This window comes from Hippocampus guttulatus, chromosome 14 (genome assembly GCF_054856545.1).
Source record: "Hippocampus guttulatus isolate MCC_2025c chromosome 14, RoL_Hgut_1.0, whole genome shotgun sequence".
NCBI classification, from domain to species: domain Eukaryota; kingdom Metazoa; phylum Chordata; class Actinopteri; order Syngnathiformes; family Syngnathidae; genus Hippocampus; species Hippocampus guttulatus.
Genome location: NC_141274.1, coordinates 11,027,286 through 11,049,450, shown reverse-complemented (window position 1 = coordinate 11,049,450; position 22,165 = coordinate 11,027,286). Strand labels below are relative to the sequence as shown.

The following is a 22,165-nucleotide window of genomic DNA, read 5'->3' as shown; positions in this document are numbered from 1 at the left end:
TTTCAAGTGTTGATGCGTTGCTTATGTGGGACATTGAATCAGAAAAAAAAAATGGCGAACCGTCAAAACGTTTTTATTTCCTTGATGTGGACAAATGCATTTGATATCATATCCATCATTAAATATCCCAAAAACATGATTGTCACAAGTCACATCAAATGGCACGTAACTATTTTAATTGAAAAATTCTAAAATCAAATTTGAGACACGTCCATGTATTGGAAATAAGTTGTAGAATTTGAATTTTTTGCATATCTCAATTTGCATTTTCGACCCCACGAGGACCGTGGAGTTGCACTCTATTTCTTGGACCTCGCTAAATTAGTCACTGCATGCCAACCAACTTTGGGCATGTTGCTTATTTTCTGACATCAACATTAACATGTTGTCACATCGGCGAGCACACAGCCGACCTCTGGAGAAGTTGGAAAAATTTTCCCCGAGTGTATCTGGAAGTCATGCGCTCCCCCGCTGTCACGCTGCATATCTCGGCCGACAGATGAGCAAGACACTGTGTCACTTTGACCAAGCCCACCAGCAGGGCTCCGCCAGTCAGCATCAGGCTAGGCCACAGAAGTGCGTACAGGGTCCTCCTCAGGGTGTACTTTCTGGTCAAGATGACATCCCCGGGGTGCCTGGCCAGGTCTGTGAGGCACAAGGAGGCGCTTCCCAGCTGAGAGTCCAACTTGGTTTTCACCTTCAGGGCTTCACCTTCAAGTTCTGTTTGCTCCATTGTACACTTGGGCATGTAGAAACACTGCCGAGAAACATATTTGCTTACTAACGCTCAGAAGCGCTTCATGCAATCATCCGATAACATTCTGTGTTCGCCGTGATTTTTATTTCTGACAGCACTTGAAGCGGTTAGGAGCATTGTAGATATCGCGACAATCAAAGCTCGTTCCGACGTACCCCGTTTATGTTTTCACTCCTATAACGTTCACATTTCAAAGTCCCAATTTCACGTCATTCATTTTCCATTTGCCGAGTTTGCTTACAACAAATGCCTTACTTCATGAATGTAAACTTCAATATAACGGCCAGATTTCCCATCCACAAAATAGTGAGGAGGCCTTGGTTACGGCGAATGGTGGGAAGCTAACTGCCGCCGCGACCTTGCTAATGAACAAAATGTACTGCGTGGGATTCCCCTCCGTTGCTTAGCAACGCTGATGATCGTCTTTTACGTTGTTGGTACTTCCGGAGCGCATGGTCTGAAAACGTGTCTGGTCAACGGAAGCAAATCTTGCTGTCTGTGAAGGCTGAAATTGTCTCTCGTTTTTGAAAGGGAGTCTCCCAGACATCGGCGGCACCGGCAGTCAATGCATTTCAATGGGTTTCACTTATATGAGAATTTATGCTCTCGGTCGAGTCTCTATTCCCCACGAATTGCGGGCATCAACTGTACATTTACTGTTTAAAAAATATTTTTTTGAATCCTTTTTGCTTCCCAGAATGCATTGCATGGCACAATGAATTTAATTAAATAATCCTTGTCCAGGGTGGCCATTGGGAATTTCAGTAAAATATCCGAATTTTCCTGAATGGGTAGTGTATTTCCTTGCCGGTCCTGAAACATCACGGCCGCCGGTAGTTGTCCTTCAACACATTGACGCTTGATTTATATGTTGCTCTAAGTTTGTATTTTAGTCTTTTCTTCTTCATCTTCTTTTCTTCAACCAGGCCACTAAGCATCTTTGCGGGCTGGCACGGCCCCCCTGCGGTGATGGGTCTGGGTGAATATTGAATTTCTTTCAACTGAATCTTGCATTAGTGCTTTCTTTTCAGCAGGGTATCCATTTTGGTTGAAGATTTGAAAAAAAATATATTTTGTTTTAGGATTATTGGGTGCGGGCTTGGAAAAAAAGTTTGAGAAGTCATGTTGTATTGATATTATTCTTTTTGATCATATAAGATGCAGTACGTTTTCAAAGACCCAAATGGCAGTGTCCCAAACGACTGCCTTACCTTGGGTGCAAGCATCACTGACTCCTCGTCAAAGTGCAGAAAGGCTTTTTGATTGGAGCGTGTGAGATTAACGGTGACCGCCAGGCACGGCACGCTGCTCACTCCTCTGCAGTCCACCCACTCATCCAAGATTTCAGTGTGCAGCAGCACACAGCTGTCCTCCTCCTCCCACTTGCTGCAGCACAAGGAGGCGGTAAGGCCACGAGAGGAGTCACAGATAAACGCAAACTTTTGTTAAATTGTTAATTATCGTCATTTATGTTTGAGCATTATATTCTTTCGTGTTACTATTACCTAAATATATTCCGTGTAATAATTGCTTAAACATGTTTATGTTGATATCGTCTGATTGGCTGAAGGAAAGCAGGAAGTGTTTGAGTAGCCGGAGGGAGGTGTGTTCTCGTTCGTTCGTTCCGGGTTGCAGACGTTGAAAAATGAAAACTGCGTTCAAATGAAGTCCATCTCTCCTTTTTTGCCCATTCTTAACATAGAGCCATCCATTCCAAAACTATAAACCCCTCAACTTACATAAGCAACAACAAAAACACAAACAGACACACAAAGATTGACACAGACACTCGCACGGAAACATGGAACACACCACTTCCTGTTTCTCTTACTTCAACAACCAATCAGAACCTATCAACATAAAAACATGTCGACGCAATTATTAAACAACAGAATATCATTGAGGTATTATTAACATGAAATAATATGATGCTCAAACATAAAATGATAATGATTAATAATATAACATAAGCTTACACAGTGTTACTCAAGTACAAGTTCGATGACGATTGCCAGCGCCGATGCAGTTTAAGCGTACCTGTTCACATGCGGCTTGACCGTGGTGATTCCAACCACGAAGAACATGAGCACAGAGAAGGCCATCATGCCGAAGCCCAGCAAGATGGCTCGCTCTTCCCCAATGCTTGCCACCAACCTCTGGCTCCGAACTCGCTGCTCCCCGGCACCTTCGACACTTCCGCCTGCGTCTTTTTCTTGGGATGTCACCCTGTGGAGGAGCTCCCTGTATCTCGCGCACACACGCATGAAAACAAGCAGTATCGTAGGCGGTCAAAACGACGAGGGGGCCGTCAGGGCCTTAATTCAGAATCAGCCAAAGTGGATTCACTTGCGGTTGTGGGCATTTGCGTGTGGGAGAATGTTGGAAGTGCTGCCCGTGAGAGTATTTCGATTGTGTTTGTTTGTGTGTTTTCACTGGTGTGTGAAAACATGTTAGTAGTGTGTGAGGGGACATTTCATTTGATGCGAGAGCTAAATTTGTGTGTTTCAGTAGTAGGTGAGAGCATTTCAGTAGTGAGTGAGAGCATATCTGTAGCATGCGTGACATTCTTTCAATGGTGTGTGAGAGGACATTTCAGTCACGTTTGTTAGAGCATTTTACTTGTGTGTGAGAGCATTTAGTGGTGTTCGTCCTGTGTTGAGTTTTTTCATTGTAGATGGCTGTTTCAATAATGCGTGTGTTTCAGTTGTGTGTGAGTGTTTCACTTGAGTATGTGTGAGAACAGAAGCCTCAATTTGTATGTTGAGAGCCAAAGTACTGTAGTTAATGAAAGCTAGCAAAAGAACTAAAATGACAATTGGGGAAAAAACAGTGTCGTTAGTCCAATAAAATAAAAACGAGAGGACTTTTAGAAAGTCGAAAACTAGCCAGTTGCAGTCGCCTTCATTCAGCGTGTTTGCTCACCAATCACTCCGTAGCTCTGGGCAACTGCTGATATATTTGGTTTCAAAGAGCAAATTATGTCAAGGGAGAAGTTATTAAAAAATATATTTTACCATGCTACCGTTTGTAAATGCCCTCTGTGGTACCACCGGACCAACGTGTACTGTCTTTTCATGTATATGTCCATTTATGAGAGCGCCATTTTGTCGGGCGCAAAGCGTCACGTAAATAATCTTATCTGTTTACCTTTCTACAAATGAGTTTTATACGTTGCGGAGCTGTGGGAACAGATCAAAATGAAATGTTTCATTCACAAGACTCACTTTGAAGGGACAGTATTATAAATACTTAATGTGCCATTTAGGATGACGGATGAGTGACAAAAATCAAAGTAGCAAAAGCTCTTACGAGTCAAGCTATGAAAAGACATTTTCCGTAATGGGGTAACCGTGATTACGTGTCATCGTAGCCCTTAAAATATGATACGGAGCCACGCTTGTCGAAGGCTGCAACCCACCGGCGATAATACGCGCCTGGTCAAGATTTAAGGTTTTAATTTCTCACATCTTTTTCAACGAGTCATAAGGATTAGTATTTGCCCTTTAACTTGCGCAACCGCAGACATTTTGTGACATTTACATTTATTAAAAATACATTTTCCCCTCAACATTCTACAAAACACATTCCATAACGACCAGATCATTTTGCTGGAATCAAGCAATCAAAATATTGCATGTCATCACCCTCCCCCCTTGAGTTTTTGAAAGCCTAGTTTTTTTGCAAAGTGGCGCTGCATCAACCCCCCGCCCCAAAAAAAATGCGCTGCTGAATCCAGAATGTACTGTATGCTCCAACCAAACTTCCCGTTCAGAATCGTAATGAGAAGCCGAGTGAAACTTGAGCATCGTTTCTAATGATCTCCAAAGAGTCTGCCCGGCCAGGTCGATGGTCCTCCTACCGTGCGTGCCGCCTGCGAGCACCCTGCAGGTTGATGTTAATTGGGATGCTGAATGATCTCCGGGGAGAGGCCGTGTTCAAAAACATAGTAAGTCGGTCACCGCCGGGCCCCAGATATCCACCCTAACAAGCTGCTCTGTCTATCTGAAAGTCAAATATCTCTGTGTCAACAGCCGAGCACGGCTTATCTTCGGCAGGCTCCAGAGCCCGCGCTGACAAAACTGGAATGGACGAGAGCCGGCCGCCGAGGGAGCAACCCGCTTGTTTACCCAGGCTCAAAGGTGAGAAGGAAAACACCCTCATGTCTGTTCCTATAGAAACAAGCACAGGTAAGCCAGGTAGGATGTCTAATGGCCTCTCAGTGGGCCCGAGAAACCGAGACAAATGTCACCACTTGTTTTGAATCCCACAAACAGCATCTCAGTCTGTTGGAGCTACAGTATGTGACATGTGCCTCAATTCAACTTCGGCTCAACTTAAATACGCTGATATGATATGAGTGTAATTTCGAAAATTGCCAGTGGATAAAATAGCAAACCATAGTCATATGCAGGTGAGTGTTGACCCCCCCGACACACAAAACATCCACCACACCAAGACTAAAATAACTAAGAGAAAAGAATGCTTGATAATAGTTTTAATAATACCAAATAAGTCCGGAGTACCCACTAAAATGCTATTTTCTCTTGTCCTTGCGTTTGACTTGACTTTTCTTTTTCAAGTTATCTCCTCAGATTTCTTCTCTTTAGTTTTGTAACTGCTGACCTGAGTTGATTTCACCGCAGCCTCCTGCTGTTTTAGGCCCAGCGTGTTGCATTTAATCTAGACCAGGGGAAAAAAAAATTGTCATCGTAACAAGATGGAGGGGAAAAAAAAGGCGGTAAAACAACACATGACTGTCCATATAAATATCCTCCAGTAATTGTGCATTTCTACCTTGAAAAGTTACCGTATTCAGGCAACTTTGATGCTGTGGAAAGGGTCTTCTCTCCCGCAGCTCGGTCACATCCTGACGACCTCTCTGGTGTTCCCCACTTACGCCGACTGCCTATTTTGCCTGGAAACAGCGCTAGACAGACGCCAGTGGCAATTGGATTCGGGAGATTTATTTCCTCCCATGTCCACAGGCAGCAGACGGCAATAAAACCTTGGGAAAGAAGCGGTTAATAAAACTGCAGCGTGCGGATGGTGGTATGCATGGTGAGCAGAGAGAGAGGAAAAGACAGACAGTTTAAGAAAGATACAGCATGTCGGTGATCCCAATCCTATGTGAATGTCGGATATAAACTTGATCTTTTTGTTTGGTGATCGACTGGCATCCAGTCCAGGGCGTTGTCTGCCTTTCAATGCCTGTCAGATCGATGTCCCGCTGAGCAGAAAAGACGCTTTCTCAATGAGGCCACTTTTATCCTGTCTAGAGGAAATCGAGACCTGGTTGACACTGATTCTCAATGAAAAGAAGATGGAAGCGATGGTGTTTGGTCCCAGTGGCCCTTGTACTTCCCACCCTGCCGACTTGGGGCCCCCTGGCTCTTTATCTTAAGCCAACAGTTTCAAACTTGGGTCTTAAACTGGACAGTGATCTTCAATTGGATCTGCAAATTGGTGCTGCTGTTAATTCCAGCTTCTTTCATCTTCTTAGACAGCTGGCTAAGGTAAAGCCTCTTCTTTCTCAAGAGCACTTTCAAACAGTAATTCATGCCTTTGTCTTATCTCGGCTGGATTGCCCTAATGCACTTTAATTTGGAGTCAGTCAATCCTCCATTAAGCGTCTCCAGTTGGTCCAGAATGCTGCTGCTCGCCTCTTGACTGATACTCGTAAGAGGGAGCAAATAACTCCCTTCACCGGCTCCCTCTACATTTTCGAGTTCTTTTTAAGATCCTATTCTTTGTTTTCAAATCTTGAAATGGCCTCGCTTCACTTTACCTCTCTGAGCTCCTCCGCCACTACGCACCCGCCTCTGGTCTGCAGACCAGAGACTATTAGAGGTACCGAGAACTAAGCTGAGGCTCAGAGAACTTGGAGCCTTTTCCGTTGCCGGTCCCTCTCTTTGGAATGACCGCCCACTGAACGTTCGGCAAGCCCAACTTTAAAAGTCGTCTTCAAACTCAATTTTATTCTTTGCCTTTTGACTCGGCGTCAGACTTGATTCCTCGTTCTACTGTTTTTGTGCTTTCCACCATCTTTGTTATGAATTCATATTTTGTCGTATGAATTGTTTTTGCTCCACGTGCAGCATTTTGCATACCGTGATGGTTTGTTTTGAAGTGCTCTAGAAATATCGTTGAGTTGAGAGTCCGAGTTGGCTGCAACCCCGAATAAAATAAAACAACTCGATGGACGACTTAGATGACCATAAGTCTGCCAATGGTTGGTGGATGAAGTAACAATGGTTAGATCATAAAAGGTAACTACATGAAAGAGAGGTGACAAAGCAGGTGGTGCTCCTGACCGGCGGCCTGCAGTAAGTTATACGGTGTAATTATTTTAAGGGCCAACTCCTCTCCTCTCCGCCAGCGTTTCTTTTTTGTGAAGCAACCAAGTGCCTCGGGGCGCACTAAAACAGTGAGACAGATGGATTGAGTAAGAGTGGCTGTTTGAACTGTGCCCGAGAGAAGGAGCTAGCGGCATCCGCGGCCAAGGATTATTCAACTCCGCCCTGTCTTTGTTAGCTGCTACGACACACAGCAAAAGGGTTCGACTCTGAATCGTATCAAAGTGGTCAAAAAGCTGCAGCCACCGTTCACGTTTGTCTTATCCCTTTTTGCTGTCATGTATCGTCGCGTACAAACGTCAACACAACACAACACCACGCCAAAAGAACGTTCAAACGCAAATTTATGACTCTGCTTTTGATGAAAATGCTAGCACGTCGTAACCAGCGGATTCAAGCTGCACTCACATTAACCCGCCAGCCAGACAAGAAGCCTTTAGTACTTCTGCTACCAACAAAATGACTACGGTTCCATCATCGTCAGAACCCGACCTTCGTGTCTGACTGCTTCCTTCTGTACTGAAGCGTTACAGCGATCCAATGTTGCACAGCTAGCGCGCAGCGTTGGACGTCGAAGAGTTTTACAGCATTTCTTCTCAAGACAATTCAAGCATTAATGACGGTTAATAGATTTGCTCTGAAGCTGTTTTCCACGTTAAATCGGTTACTATTGTGTAAAAATAACAAACAGCGTGGCGACAGACCAAACACTGAAGGTATCGGTTTGTGAAAAAAAAAAAAAAAAGAAATTGACATTTGGACATCTGAGGTTAATGGCTAACAGTCAAGGTAAAATAAATACTTTTCCCCTCCAATTTTTTTTGTTAGTTTTTTTTGGGGTGGGGATTTTTCAAATGCAAATTCTTTACCTTGTCTCCATCCAGGTCGGGAAACACTGTTCTTGGTAATACAATGTTGCAAAGAGACGACCAGGTGGTCGTGCTCAAGGACGACTTTGCCGACATATGCTCGGGGAGCAAAAGGGAACTTTATTGACAGCGAGCGGCAGCACTGCAGTCAATCCTTGTGAGCGATCAAGTCACCGGGAAGCTCTGATTCGGCCATGCCTGCCGTGCAACTGCTCTGATAGCCTTTGTCAGCCAAGTCCTGCTCTAAATTTAGCTTTCAAGAAAATAAATAAACAACGCTCTCTTCAGATTAGTCGACAACTCGGCGCGTATAGGAAGAGCTGCGTTGAACTCGGAGGCATTCTCGGATGCCCCTGACCTGAATTCATTATTATCATTTTATTTTTGAGCATCATATTATTACATGTTAAGATACCTAAATTATATTCTGTTGTTTACTAATTGCTGAGACATGTTTTTACGTGGGCGGCCCGGTAGTCCAGTGGTTAGCACGTCGGCTTCACAGTGCAGAGGTACCGGGTTCGATTCCAGCTCCGGCCTCCCTGTGTGGAGTTTGCATGTTCTCCCCGGGCCTGCGTGGGTTTTCTCCGGGTGCTCCGGTTTCCTCCCACATTCCAAAAACATGCATGGCAGGCTGATTGGATGCTCTAAATTGTCCCTAGGTGTGAGTGTGGGCGTGGATGGTTGTTCGTCTCTGTGTGCCCTGCGATTGGCTGGCAACTGATTCAGGGTGTCCCCCGCCTACTGCCCGGAGACGGCTGGGATAGGCTCCAGCACCCCCCGCGACCCTAGTGAGGATCAAGCGGTTCGGAAAATGGATGGATGGATGGATGTTTTTACGTTGATAGGTTCTGATTGGCTGTTGAAGTAAGAGAAGCAGGAAGTGATTTTAGTTGGGAGGAGAGTTGTGTTCTCGAACGTGCTCTGGTGCAGACGTCTTTTTTTTCCCTTTTAATAAAAGTGCATTTAAAGGATTCCATCTCTCCTTTTGCCGTTGGTAAAGTAGAGCTATCCACTAAAAACAACGAACCCCTAAACTTACATTAACAACAAAAAAAAGTTGGCTTCCTTAGCTGCGTGCTATCATTTCCAAACCAGAGTTTAACCCCACAATCAACAGAAAAAATAGATGAAATTACATATGGATCAGATACCTCGCTGGCAACTTCGATTTTTTTTTTCCCAGCGAGTTGGTGTGTTTGGCGAAACTCGAGACGGCTCGATTAAAAATGTATAAAGCTTCAGTGTACTTGACTTCACCTGGTAACGCGAGGCATTTCCTCGATCGTCGGGCTCACGGCGTGACGCCACACTTCATCCCCCGACGTGAGTCAAAGAGAATTTTGTCTTGAACATAAATGCCGAATGGTAAAGCGACCGCACTGCTGTCATTTCAGAGCGGACAGATTTCCTGTGCTGCGGCCGGCTTTTCATTCATCACCCTCGCGGGGCTTCAACACGTGATCTCTTATTTTCATCATGCTCCAAAAGGACTTTTTCAAATGGTGGAACAAATTCCCTTTATGGTCCCGCTAAGGCGACGTAATTGGAAATGTGGTGTGTCTTATTATCCGATTTTACCACTGCGCCGCGTCCCCGCGACACATGTGCAGAGGTCGTTGTGTAAAAAAGTCGCAGTATGGACAATCTCCGGAAGAGAAATCAAACTTTTATTACCATTGGACTAATATTTACGCTCAGCGGCATCGAGTATGGTAAGTACATCATCATGTTTAAAAAAAATAACCAGTGATGGGATGTAATGGAGTACAAGTTACTGGACAAATGAAAAAGTTTCACTCGGACTTTTCTGGCAATTGAAGTAACGCAGTAGAGTCAGCATTTATACTTTTACCTTTTCTTTTTTTTACCCAAGTATCTAAACTTCTACTTACTTCTTTGTTGTTGAGACTGAGCATACGTCTGCTAGGAACAAAGCATTCCGAATGTTGGCTTCAGCCTCCCCATTATTGAGGACTTTTGATCAGATTTTGTCGAGCTGCAGTATTTCAGAAGTTGTTGTGGTCATTCATTGATCCCCTTCTGCTGTTTTCAGCTGTCATTTTGCCGACAATATGGCGATATCTCCAGATCCTAGAGGCGCCGCCATATTTCTTGGGTCTGGGTCTGTCTGCTTTCAGTCTGAGCGGCCTTCTCACCGGACCGCTATTTGGCTGCTGGTCAGACCGCAGCAGAACGACCAAGCCCATTATTCTTTTCTCCAATCTTTTTGAGATTGCTGGTGAGTCGCAAATCCACACGGAACATCGTCACATGACGTTTTGATGACTCGTTGTCTCAGTTCAGAGGGCACCCCAGAGTCTATTCTCGCGACAACACAAAGCGGATCGTACTGGTTGCAAACCGTACTATGTTTGAATTTGGGATCTATCTCTCCGACAAAGTGCATCTTAAAGACCCTGTAAATTTAGTTCAGAGATATGTTTCGAAATACTTATAATACGTTTGAAGGTGATTGGTGTAAAACGTCCAAAGACTGAGAACTATGTCGTGCTCATGTGTGCAGGTCTCGGAGGGAGACCTAGAAAAACTAGGCAAGATCCTAATGGTTGTTTTTCTTACTTTCCCAGGTAACTTCATGTATTTTATCGGCTATTCAAAGTGGCTGTTAGTAGCCAGTCGCCTTGTGACAGGTTTGACACGCACACAAACACAAACACGCGCGTGCCTAAATGCAGCAGCTGCCGATCAAGACTTAGGTCGGTGTAATAGCTGGATACGGTTTACCTCTCAGGTGTCGGTGCAGGAGCAGGATCCTCCATCTTCGGTTTCCTGACTCAGTGCACCCGGCCAGAGGAACGAGCCGGCATCTTTGCAGCCGTCATGGCCTGTCGACAAGCTGGCCTACTTGTGGGTGAGTTGCCTCCGATCCCGGACACTTTCCCCCCGACAGTTGCTGACATGCGTGTGCTACATACGTCACTTGGGGCAGGTCACAATCATTATTTCCTAACATGACAAAAAGATGCACCGGTAAATAAAATACATCATAATCACCTTACATGATGAAGATGATTAAAAGTATGAATTTGTGTATGCAGATCGCTACAGCTGTCTTTGCTGGCTTTGTTTTGTTCTGACCAAACCTAGCTTAGCTTCGGCTGTTTTCAACATTTTAAATTGGTGACTAAGATGGGAAAATAATCGAACATTCGTATCAATTCCCCCCACCCCCCCAATAAATGTGATGAAGTTTGCCATATTTGAAGTCAGAATGACGATAAATTGAGATACCCGAGCCGGATTTGATTGATATGACGACACATCGAGGCTGACATTTGATTGGACAAAAAAACAAAACAACAACAACAACAAAAATACCTAATACATGCATACACATATTGGAAAGTGGTGCAGCGACCAAGAGAAACACGACCAAATAAAAAGAATAAAAATTTGAGAAAAAAAAAGGAATCCAATTTTGTGGGGCCATCGGGTCAGTGCTTCTGATAGTGTTAACAAACACACATGGCACACACGCACACACAGGCTGGCATTCATTGCCGTCTCTTCACCGCCCGTCGCTTCTGAGGAAATATCAGATAGAGGGAAAAAAATATATATCTCTCCAAGGTGGAGCTGTTGTGTTATTCCGTCTCATCTTGAAAGAACTTCCTCCTGTCTCTCCAGGGCCGGCGTTCAACCTGTTTCTGCGGCTGTGTAATTTCAAACTTGGACCCTTTGTTGTCAACAAGTTCACATCTCCTGGGGTAACAGCATCCTGATCAATAAACTAAGGTTTCTCCCCCCAAAAAAACTCATCAACACAGCGGCAATGTGCAGAAACTGAGCCCTGCTTCTTAGTCTTTTTTTTACTCCCTCGGAGTAAGAATCTAACTTGCTGCTCAGACTTTCAACAGCCCGCATCGATCGACACTTCATTTGGTACTCCTGCATAATTTAGAAGAGGAAAAACAATAATTTTATTCCCTACAGTTTTACACTCTTTTCATTCCCCCCCCCCCCTGTTTTGCATATACATGAGCATGATGCTCAAGTAATTGGGTGTTTGGTGCATTGCTCAAGGGCACCTCAGCAGAGCTCCCCCATAAGCGGTCCAGATTTCCATAATTCACTCTCGAGCTGACATTTTCTTCCGAGGACCCCTAAGTCTGGCCCAAATCTTGTTTTCTTTATTATTTTCTCAACTGATATTTTGAATTCATGCGAGACAATACAGTTTGAAAACCAAAGTCATAAAAATAGTCTTCAACGAAACCAAAGTTGAGCATGAACGTGTTAAAAACACACAATAGTTGAAACCAGTCTTGCGTTGCAGGGGTGTCAAACTTGTTTGCCCGATGGTGAAATGTTGATTCAGATAATTTTCTTCATCCCTGCGGGTTAGTTGCTCGTCTTCTTTTTCGAAAATTTAAGATGCATGCAAGAGCACCAGTAACTCAACTGTGTGAATGATTATGCTATAAAAACATGAAGAATAGCATTTGTTACACCGGGGAACACAATTTTAGGCCTGACGGCTGTTTTTTGAAATACATTTTTTGGGTGCAGAATCAAAAATTGATCTTCGTTTTTCCTCAATAGCTGAGCTACAGGATCCCTGTTTTCTGAAAAAAAAAATGAAATGAAATGAATGTGTATAGAGGAAAATAAAACACTAAGATGGCATAGTGCCAAGCTTTGAAATCTCCATCCATTTTCTAATCCGCTCATCCTCACGAGGGTCGCAGGCGCACTTGGAGCACGCATCCCAGTTTTCTTCAGGCAGTAGGCGGGGTAATGTACACCCTGAACCGGTCGGCAGACAATCACAGGGCACACATATGACCAACAACTATTGGCACTCACCATCACACTTGGGGACAATTTAAAGTGTTCCATTAACCTGCCACGCATGTTTTTGGAATGTGGGAGGAAGCCGGAGTACCCGGAGAAAAGCCACGGGGAGATAATGCAAACTCCACACAGGAAAGCCGAAGCCAGAATCGAACCCTGCACCTGTGCACTGTGAGGCGAACGTGCTAACCAGTTGCTCACTGTGCTCCTTGCTTTGAAATCAAATCTGTTGGGAGCTGCACACAGCTCTCGCCGCACTGTCTCAGTTGTAACTGCACAAACAAGTTGCCACGTAGCTGTCGATGAGTCCAATCATAAATAGATGGCCAATTTTACAAAAGCTAATCAGTGGGTTTTTTTCATATCTGGTCAGCTGTGCAGAACAAAATTTGACAGCCACGAGTGTAAATATATCCGGATTTTTTTTTTCTCCTCTTCGTCCTCCCAGATCTTCATGTGCTTGTTGTGGTTGCTGCTGCAGTTCGTGGTGCTGGCAATGTACTGGGACTTACCGGCCATGGACGCCACACAGGGGGCCGTACTGATGATGGACCTGAAACGGGAGGAAGACGAAGAGGATGAAGATGAGCCGCTGATGGGCCCAGACGGTGTGCAGGTGCATGCTTACCAAGCTGTCAACTCCAGTCAATTGGAGATCTCCCCCTCATCTGAAATGCAACCTCTCCACGAGGCCTCATCGCCTGGAACCGAAGCGTTCGATAACTCCAGCATCAGTGCAGGTAAGCCAGCATCTTTTCAAGCCCCGATGAGGAATTTCTTTCAGGTCATAAGAGACTGCGCGATCATTCCGATTGGTTTTAGAAATATGTCCTCCACAGACATCAACTTCTGTTCCGCGTGTGTGACTTTGGCATTTGTGCCCATGTCTCATGATGCAATAATCATTGTAGCTTTGTTCTGTTGAACATGTCGATTTTTTTCCCTTATATTCCTGCGAAAATACCAAAATAAAGTCTCACCCACCCCATGGCTATTACACAGTGTGGGAAATGAGTCATCCAAAAAAAACTCAGGGAAAGCCTACTAGAACAGCTGAACTTTATTCAGGGCTAATCAGAGGTACTTTAACAGGTGGCGGTTTTGTGCCGATTCCCTTTTTAACGTGAGTTTGAACGTGATGCGGTTAATTTACTGTTAGCTTCTATATTTTTTTTAGGAAACTAACAGACGACTTCATTAGCGCCTAAAATATGATTCATAGACAATACATACAGTATGCCGCAGCCTACCTTTGTTTATCTATCTACTCGAGCGACATTGGGACCAGCGGAACAATGAACTTACTCCCCACCTGCTGCCGAATACAATCGAAGAAAAGCTTTTCGGCTCATCTAAACAAAGCCAGACGTCACACTGAATAAGTCCCGTTGTGAGAGATTTGAGACAAGGTCATTATTATTGATCTATATAGCTAGCGAGCTATTTATTTATTTCATTAATTGGGTGGCGGTATATTTCTTCATTTACATTTTTTTTGTCATGGGTTGGGGGGGGGGGGAAGCGCCCTCCAGGATTAGTGTCAGTTTACACGTAACCAGCCACTCAACGCTGCCATTGATTACCTATATTGCATCGCGCTGTGTGGACGTGTGTATTGTACAGCGCCCGAGCATGTGTCAAACCCTGACATTGATTCTTTCATTCTGTGAAAATGTGGCAAAGAAAGGGCTCGATGGAAAGCGCGCTATTGACCGAGCACGCTGCGGTGACTCGACACAGAGAAAGAAACGGTCGTGTGCTCGACGTTCTTCTCATTGATTTTCCTGCGTAGTGAAAAGTTACGAGCGGCCCGGACTATTCCGCAGCCAAACAAGGGAAAATGCGCATTCCGAGCAGCAAGACGACTCTTAAATATCGATCTTATTTCTTAATATAGTCATAGATTCAACACTGCGTTGTTGTTTTGTTTTGAGTGGGGGGTGCTCTTCGGCGCAGTCATGGCGGCATCAGAAGGCTCTGCAGTAACTTTCTCTCTAGAATGTGCTCATCAGTCAGCTGGTCAATTGGGGGTGGGGGGGGGGGGATAAGAACAGCCGCTATCCTCTCCTGTATGTCCACGACTATAGATAATAAGAAGAACAATTTTCATGACCCTTTATCCCATTATAGAAACAAACGTTCTCAGTTGCTATCGCTCCTCCTTCCAGACATTCTGTTGAACTTCTGATAGACAACCCCCGCCGCCCCCCCCCCACCCCTCCAATATTACTGCAGTTATTGAATCACTTCCAGTGGTTGTAAAACTCTTCTTTGTTTGTGTCTGCCTGACTGTATTATACTGCCCCCTGGAGGCCAAGTGGCTCCAGAAGGAGCCGCAATGAATTTATCATAATACACATACTGTTTATTTTTTAGCTTCATTCTGTTTATTATTAGAGTCAATGTCCAGTACAATATTATAAAGCCCTCTTTTAATTATTGAAACATATTACCCCCCCCCCCCTTAAAAAAACAAAACATTTGCATGGGTGGAACGGATTAATGACGTTCCCATTTGTTTCAAGAGTGAAAGCTGATTTGACCTACAAGCATACTCACAGAATAAATTAAACTTGTATCTCAAGGCAGTTGTTGACACTTCTCATGTGTCGGAATCATCATCTATTAGGTGTGCAGGTGGGGCCGACTTAATGCGTTGGGCGAGTGTCCATTTTCTCCTTTTTGTTGGCAAAGCGACTCAGATGTAAATCTACATTTACTGTACATCGAAAGCATGTGTGTATTTCAGGGCTGTAATCCCGAGCGTTTCCCTTCGGCCATCTGGCCAAGCCACATCCAAATTTAGCGGCGATAGTAGCTTTGTTTTCACTCCATTCTCAACAATTCCTTCTGGAGAAGATTGGATGAAAATTTGGACTGGATTAGAAGACACTTTGTTCTTGTCCTGATTGCATTTTTGGACACAAGAAAAACAAGCAAGCCATTTATCTCCCACGAAAAGCACCGCCAGTCCAAGATGCACCCAGCCTGACTGACTATTTTTTTCTTCTTCTCTTGGAGCTTCTCTTTCTGGGCATAAATTGCCAGTTTAAGCTTTCAATTTAATGGTAGCACTTGATCTGATTTTAGGATATTTTTCCCCCTCTCTTTTGTTGCTCAGTGCAGCTGTCTCTCATTTTTTTTGTCGGTCACTCCTCAGAGTTCCTGAGGGAGGAGGTGATTGTTCTTCTCACGGCTCAGTTCATCACTCTCTTCAATCAGACTGCGCTGGAGGTGAGAACTGCCACACAGCCTGCACCCATCAGCCAGAATTCCCCAAAGTCTACATTTCACGCTGTTTTCATCCCGCCCCGAAAAATGGATCCGCTTGAGTAACAGAACGGATCAGTTATTCTGAGAATTCACCGGATGTGAAGCGCATTTACAATCTGAGAAGAAAGAATATGAATGCACTGTACCTTATCCACAGGCAGCAATTGTACTCGCAGAAAAAAAAGTTGCTGTTGTAAACCCCAAATCTCAATTAATCAATCAAAATCATGCACACGTCAATTAGCGCGCCACGCAGAAAGGGAATGAAAAGAGCCGCCACGATTGGCTGTGATTGAAGTCGCCTGTGACCACTCCCAGAGTGACGCAGCCCTCCCTCTCACGGTTCCGCCGATCTGCGCATTGTTCAAACCCGCCTTGGCGTAGAGCGAGAGTGGGCAACCCCTGTCCTGGAAGGCCACTTTCCCGCATGTTTTCGACGTCTCCTTCCCACAACGCACCTGATTGAAATGATCAAACCATCAGCAAGCTCATCAGGGGCCCGATAAGGATCCTGATCAGGTGTGTTGGAGGAGCGAAACATCTAAAAAAAGGCACGGAAGTAGCCTCAGAGGACTGGAGTTGCCCACCACAGAAGAGAGATGTCACGCAAGATTTACGGCGGGCACAAAAATGGAGCCCAAAGTGGCGAAGTGCTTTGACAGAGTGGTCAGACATTATTGGCGGGGATTGCCATCTGTTGAATATGAAAACATGCAATGGTCTTCGTGATGCTTGTGAAGAATTGCTCTAATGAGGGCGTCCTTCACTTTACCCTGACTGAAGTATTTGAGTGACCTTGTAATTATGCATTTTAGACCATGGTGACTCCTCTGACGCAGCGCTACTTCGGCTTTGGCGAGTTGGGCAACAGTGTGATGTACAGCCTGTGTGGGTTGGAAGTCATCCTGGGCTTCCTCTTTGTTCGCTGGCTGAGCGAGAAGGTGGCTGAGCGTGCAGTGTTGGCTGCCGGCCTGGTCATCTGTTGCACCGCCTGTATCTGGTGCCTCGTCTTCCTCTGCAACCTCCGAGGTACAAACCAGGCCAAGCAACAGATATTCCCCCACTAGATTGTGGTCCCCCCCACTCCCCACTCCTGCTATACGGCATTTTTAGAAAGTATGTCTCGCTGAAATCTCAGCTATAGTGGATGCAACAAGTCTACACACTGGTTCAAATTCCAGCTTTTTGTGGTTAAAAGAAAAGATGAATATTTTCAAAACTGTTGCGCGTTTTTTTCATGCTTTTTTTATAGTATCGAGTGAGACAAGGAACTAAGCCCTGCGAAAAGCAAGAGTCTGAAAATTATCGACTCCACGCACAGAAACAAAAAGGCTGACGCCGTACTGTAATTGCCTTTAGATGCCACAAGAGGGCAGCAAAGACTCTGGCTATGGCCTGAGCGCAAAAAGAACCAACAATACGTTTTCCAGCTAATAAAGGAGGATAGGCTTCCGCCAGGGCGGCCCGGTGACCCTTGTGAGGATAAAGCGGATCAGAAAATGGATGAATGAAGGTTTCGGCCAAAATCCGCTAATAGGCGATTAAAAATCCTGTATCACTTTCTTTTTTTACTTTAACCTCACAAGATTACCAAATTATCAAGGACAAATATGACTTTATTTATTACCACTTTCTACCCCAACAAATTATGTCTTCGGATTTAAAATAGATTACACCTGTAAGATTCCATCTTTCCCCCTTGAAAATAGGCAACTTTTAAATTTTTAGGGCATTTAGAGGTACACGTGGCAAAACTCGAGAAGTCCTGCTTTGCAGTGAATGTACTCTGTCAATGATCTCACTCGGCATTTGTAAGGCCATCTGGAGCTCGTGGAGCCAAACCGGATCGTGTGTCTTCACGTCAGTGCGCGTCTGCCTTGGCATGTCACGTTTATCACTGTGATGACAAACGACAGGTGCCGGGGCGGGAAATTGCCTGAGTACATATAAAGGGATTACGGTAATCTTATTAGACCCGAATGCTATTTGTTAAAGCGTAGCGTACATTTGTACGCTATTTGTTAGAGCTGAAACAGCAAAACAAAGAAACCAATCTCAATGTTGACGTACCTGCAAACGTGATTTTGTCTGGGACCATTTAGAAGCATGACTGATTGATCGAATTGCATTTTGAAAATTAGATTACAGGCTTTCACTTGAGAGAGAGGAACATCCAACATTTTTTTTTTTTTTGAGTGGGCACAGAATTCACACAAGCATGTGCGTGATGCAGGAGCAGCCCAGAACAAAAATGAGAGCTTGGCACAGGTTTCATTTTCAGATAGAGCTCTCTGTGCTCCTGCCAAAACATTTGTGGACACGGGAAGGTCTGGAGCAGTGAATAAAAGATCACAGTCTACCAGCGAGTAAATAACTTGAGATTGAACACTAAGATTGTATTGCATAGTTCAGACAAAAGTCGCCCCCCCCTCCCGCCAAATGATAGGTTTTACTGACGTAACAAATGAGACCAAGATTAAGCATTTCAAACCTGTTTTGACCATAAATGTCATCGATAACCAGTGTGATGCAATTGAACCCCAAACAAATGTTAGCTGTTCTTGTCGGTTTTTGCACTAAGCCCGTATTTCATTGAGCGGCAAATGCGAACGTAGCGTATTTCATCAGGGTTTGTCAAAGCTTGCAAACATGTTGGCAAACAGTTTTTCTTGCAGTTTCCTTGTTTCGCTAAGTAGCAAACGTTTGGGAAAACGGCTGCTAGCTTTTGTTATAAGTCCACCTCTGCATAATATGAATCTTTACGAACATTAGAGAAAATAAAAAATACACGTTGTTCAATTTACAATACAAATTGGGTTTATTGACATTGTTTTATAGTCTGTAGTAAAAAAAAATGTCAGCCACTGACACCTACTGTAGTGGATGTGTAATTACACTTTACTCCAACATTAAAAAAAAAAAAAGCACGCTAGCCTGGTCTTGTTTTTCATCATGATTTATTTACCTCCATCAAATAATCTGGATTTGCTTGTGTGTATGACTGGTGCTCAACAAAATACAAATGCTTTGCTTGTAGGAAGCTACGAGTGGAAGCTGTCAGCCTTCATTATTGGCGTGTTCCTGCAGCTGTTGGGGCTCCCGTTGGTGGCCGTGTCTCAGGTGTCGCTCTTCTCCAAAGTGACAGCGGAGAAAACACAAGGTGACCTTGGCCACACATGTAGTTCAACCGCAGTAATGGACATTTGTTTGTTTGTTTGTTTTTTTAGTATGCACAGGAGTAGACTATATACTTTGTAGTTAAGAGAAAATAAATTGTATATACTGTAGTGATTAGTTAGAAGGACCATTCCCTACTCAATACATCGGGATTTTTATATCGAGTCAAGTCAGCAGTCAAATGAAAATAATGATGATCATAATCCTAACTGTGTTCTTCAACGTAAAGGATTCAGCCAAGGTATCAGACGATCAGTCGGGGGCCTTGCCACCATCATGGGTCCTTTATGGGCTGGAGGATTGACTGATCATTTATACATCATGATCGCTATGATGTTGGCTCTCCTCTTGATGGTCACCGTAAGTATCGCTTTTGTCATGTTTTACACCCAACACGCCATTATTCATAAATTCACGTCTTTCTGTGGAAACTATTCTCACCGCCTTTTTTTTTCTTTTTTGTTTGTGCTCTTTCTGAAAATGTGCTAGAAAAGATGCCGCCAAAACCCGGGCTAATTGAAAAGTAGCACTTGCGGTGCAAAAATGTTAGCTTTATTCCACGCTCAAAATGTGATTGTGGAAAGGTGTTTGTCTGCCTTGGAACTGGCTGGTGACAAGTCCAGGGCGTACTGCCGCCCAAAGCCTGCTGCTGGTCTCGGCTCCAGCGTACCCACGACCCAAATGAGTTCAAATGGTTTCCACAGAATCTCAACTTGGTCGGAATTAAGGGAGAGACAAACGCTGCTTAGGAGGATTCAATAGTGTAAGGCATTGACTTGACATTTCAAACTGTCATTTTATCTCTTCACATCCTGAGAGTGTAGGAAAACAAAAAAACGACAAAGCACTGCTTTGGGATACACTTGGATGTAAAGGCCTTAACTCAGCATGTCTTTGATCGGTTTTACTTGCTGTTGCATTCTCCGAAGAGGCGACCGTGTGCTGCATACGTTTCAGGTGATGACGGTGTTGTCGTACGGCCGTCTGACTCAGCCCAGAGCGGTGCAGTGTGCGCAGAGCTCCGATACTGGAGGATAGACACAAAGAGCGAGAGAGGCCCCACGCAGAGGGAAGGCCCTTCATCTCCGAGAGGATCAATACGGGCGGACTGCAGAGGAAAAGCTGAGACTTAAAAAAAGAAAAAGAAAAAGAAAAAGCAGACTGTCATCAGTGGTGAGAAGTAACTTTGTTACTGGACTCGAGTGGATTTTTCAGGGATCTCTACTTGACTTGAGTACATAGTTAATTTTTTTCTGGTGACTTTTGACTTGTTCTCCCTGCTTTTCTGAGGCATTTTATATTATCTCATCTGAAAAAAAGCAACCCCCCCCCCCCGCCCGGAAAAAAAACGCATATAGGTAAAGGTTTTTCTGTTATTTTGCTCTTCACAATAAATCAAAGTGTGCAGGGTATTTTTCCGATAGTGCCAAATTTTAAAACAGGCAAAGCTGACACGAGGGGGCACTGTTGCTCTCATGTAAAAGATGCAGGGGGGGGGGGCATAATTGAGGAAGAAAGTGATTCTTCTCCCAACTAAACTATTTATACCCCCATGTGTTGATGGAAAGATAAGAGAAGAGGTTTTTCCATGTGACCCGACTTCTCATTCCTTGTCTCCAGTCTTATTCTTTCTGAAAAAAAAAAAACAACCGACTTGAAATGAAACAGTTGACACGCTGAGTGTAAAAGTGGAGCTGTCAACATCTTATCAGCTTCATGACAGTGAGCTGACAGGAGCGCATGTTCAAAAATAGTGAGGCATCGCAGATTGCTTAATATTTATTGGAGAAAAAAATGTGCTTTTTTTTTATGGCTCAATCAAAACACAAAGCCTTGACGACACCACAAAGAGCATCTCTGAAAATATACCGCCACGCGGCCTAAATCATACTTGTCAGTTGCTAATATTTCTTCTTTCACAATGAAGGAGAAGGCGCATTTACAGCTTCATTTTCCTTATTTGTAATTCAGCACTTGTCAAGTTGTTAGCCGTGCACAGTCAGCCACTTGCAGGTTGTATTGTCCCTCAGGATGAGCCGCATCCTCCACATCTGCGTCTGACGGGAGATGGCTGGAAGCAACATGAAGGCAGTCGATTCCTTTTGTAGGGCTGATCACGGGCTTGGACAATCTCTCTGTGTTTTGCATAATTTACAGATAAGGCCCAGTAACCTTTCCATTTTTCAACAATCAGCGTCCCTTGTTTGGCTTTCTGGAGCCTTTTCACCTGAAATGGAAAATCTAATCTCTGGGGCTCAAGGACGTAGTATTCATAAGCACTTTCATGCAATGATCAGCATATTCAGCCTCTTGACATTTAAGGGAGATAAGAAAGTGTACAGAATCAGGTCAAAACTGATTTTACACTCTTTCAGCTCGCTGACTTTTTCAGCAGGGTTCCTGCCTGCTGCCGATTCCTAACGGCAATCTAAATCGCCCCGGCCAAAAGACTTCCTCAAAAACAGGTTTGGCCGATCTTGAAAGACTCAAATTAAGTAATTCCACACAACTTAGTTTGTAAGGTGGAGGCAGGGATTATTACATTTAGATTTTATATGCACGTGTAAATGGTTTAAAACTTCCTTTCTTTATAAATCTTGTTTAATCATAAAGTGCATTACTATATTTTTCAATACCAATTACTTGTTAACGTTTGTACAATCAATGGGATCAGTTGCAATGCATATACTGAATGTGAATGATAAAAGTAAATTGCTCATTTGTTGAAGGAAATGTAAGGTGCTTCATGAAATGTTTTGTAAAAGATACGTTCATTAAATTTCAACATTTTCCAAATGTCCTTGTGCTTCTTTATACCAAAACAAAGGAAAGAAATATTGTTTTGGTTGTTTATATGAAAGTATGGGATCATTTTAATGGTCCGGCCCAATTGACATCTACCGAGGCCGTATGTGGCC

The 22,165-nt window shown here is 44.0% G+C and overlaps 2 protein-coding genes across 3 annotated transcripts; one reads left to right on the top strand and one right to left on the bottom strand.

Moving 5' to 3' along the window:
- Positions 1–75: 75 nt before the first annotated feature.
- On the bottom strand, positions 76–4,865 carry kcnmb3 (potassium calcium-activated channel subfamily M regulatory beta subunit 3). Its single transcript, XM_086129458.1, has 4 exons — positions 4,617–4,865; positions 2,795–2,998; positions 1,969–2,143; positions 76–757 (listed from the first exon to the last, which is right to left on the bottom strand). Exons 1-4 carry the CDS (start codon positions 4,700–4,702, stop codon positions 389–391), a joined length of 834 nt encoding a protein of 277 aa, XP_085985584.1. The 5' UTR covers positions 4,703–4,865; the 3' UTR covers positions 76–388.
- A 4,269-nt stretch (positions 4,866–9,134) lies between these two features.
- On the top strand, positions 9,135–22,037 carry LOC147195026 (major facilitator superfamily domain-containing protein 8-like). Of its 2 annotated transcripts, none has more exons than XM_086130057.1 (11): positions 9,135–9,694; positions 10,036–10,221; positions 10,571–10,633; positions 10,735–10,854; positions 11,631–11,710; positions 13,246–13,537; positions 15,958–16,031; positions 16,886–17,099; positions 19,108–19,230; positions 19,477–19,607; positions 20,205–22,037. In XM_086130057.1, the coding sequence occupies exons 1-11, from the start codon at positions 9,619–9,621 to the stop codon at positions 20,283–20,285; spliced, it is 1,440 nt and encodes a 479-aa protein (XP_085986183.1). In that variant the 5' UTR covers positions 9,135–9,618; the 3' UTR covers positions 20,286–22,037. The 2 variants fall into 2 exon arrangements, with proteins under 2 accessions (XP_085986183.1, XP_085986184.1); XM_086130058.1 differs by having other exon boundaries at positions 15,919–16,031.
- The last annotated feature ends 128 nt before the right edge of the window (positions 22,038–22,165 follow it).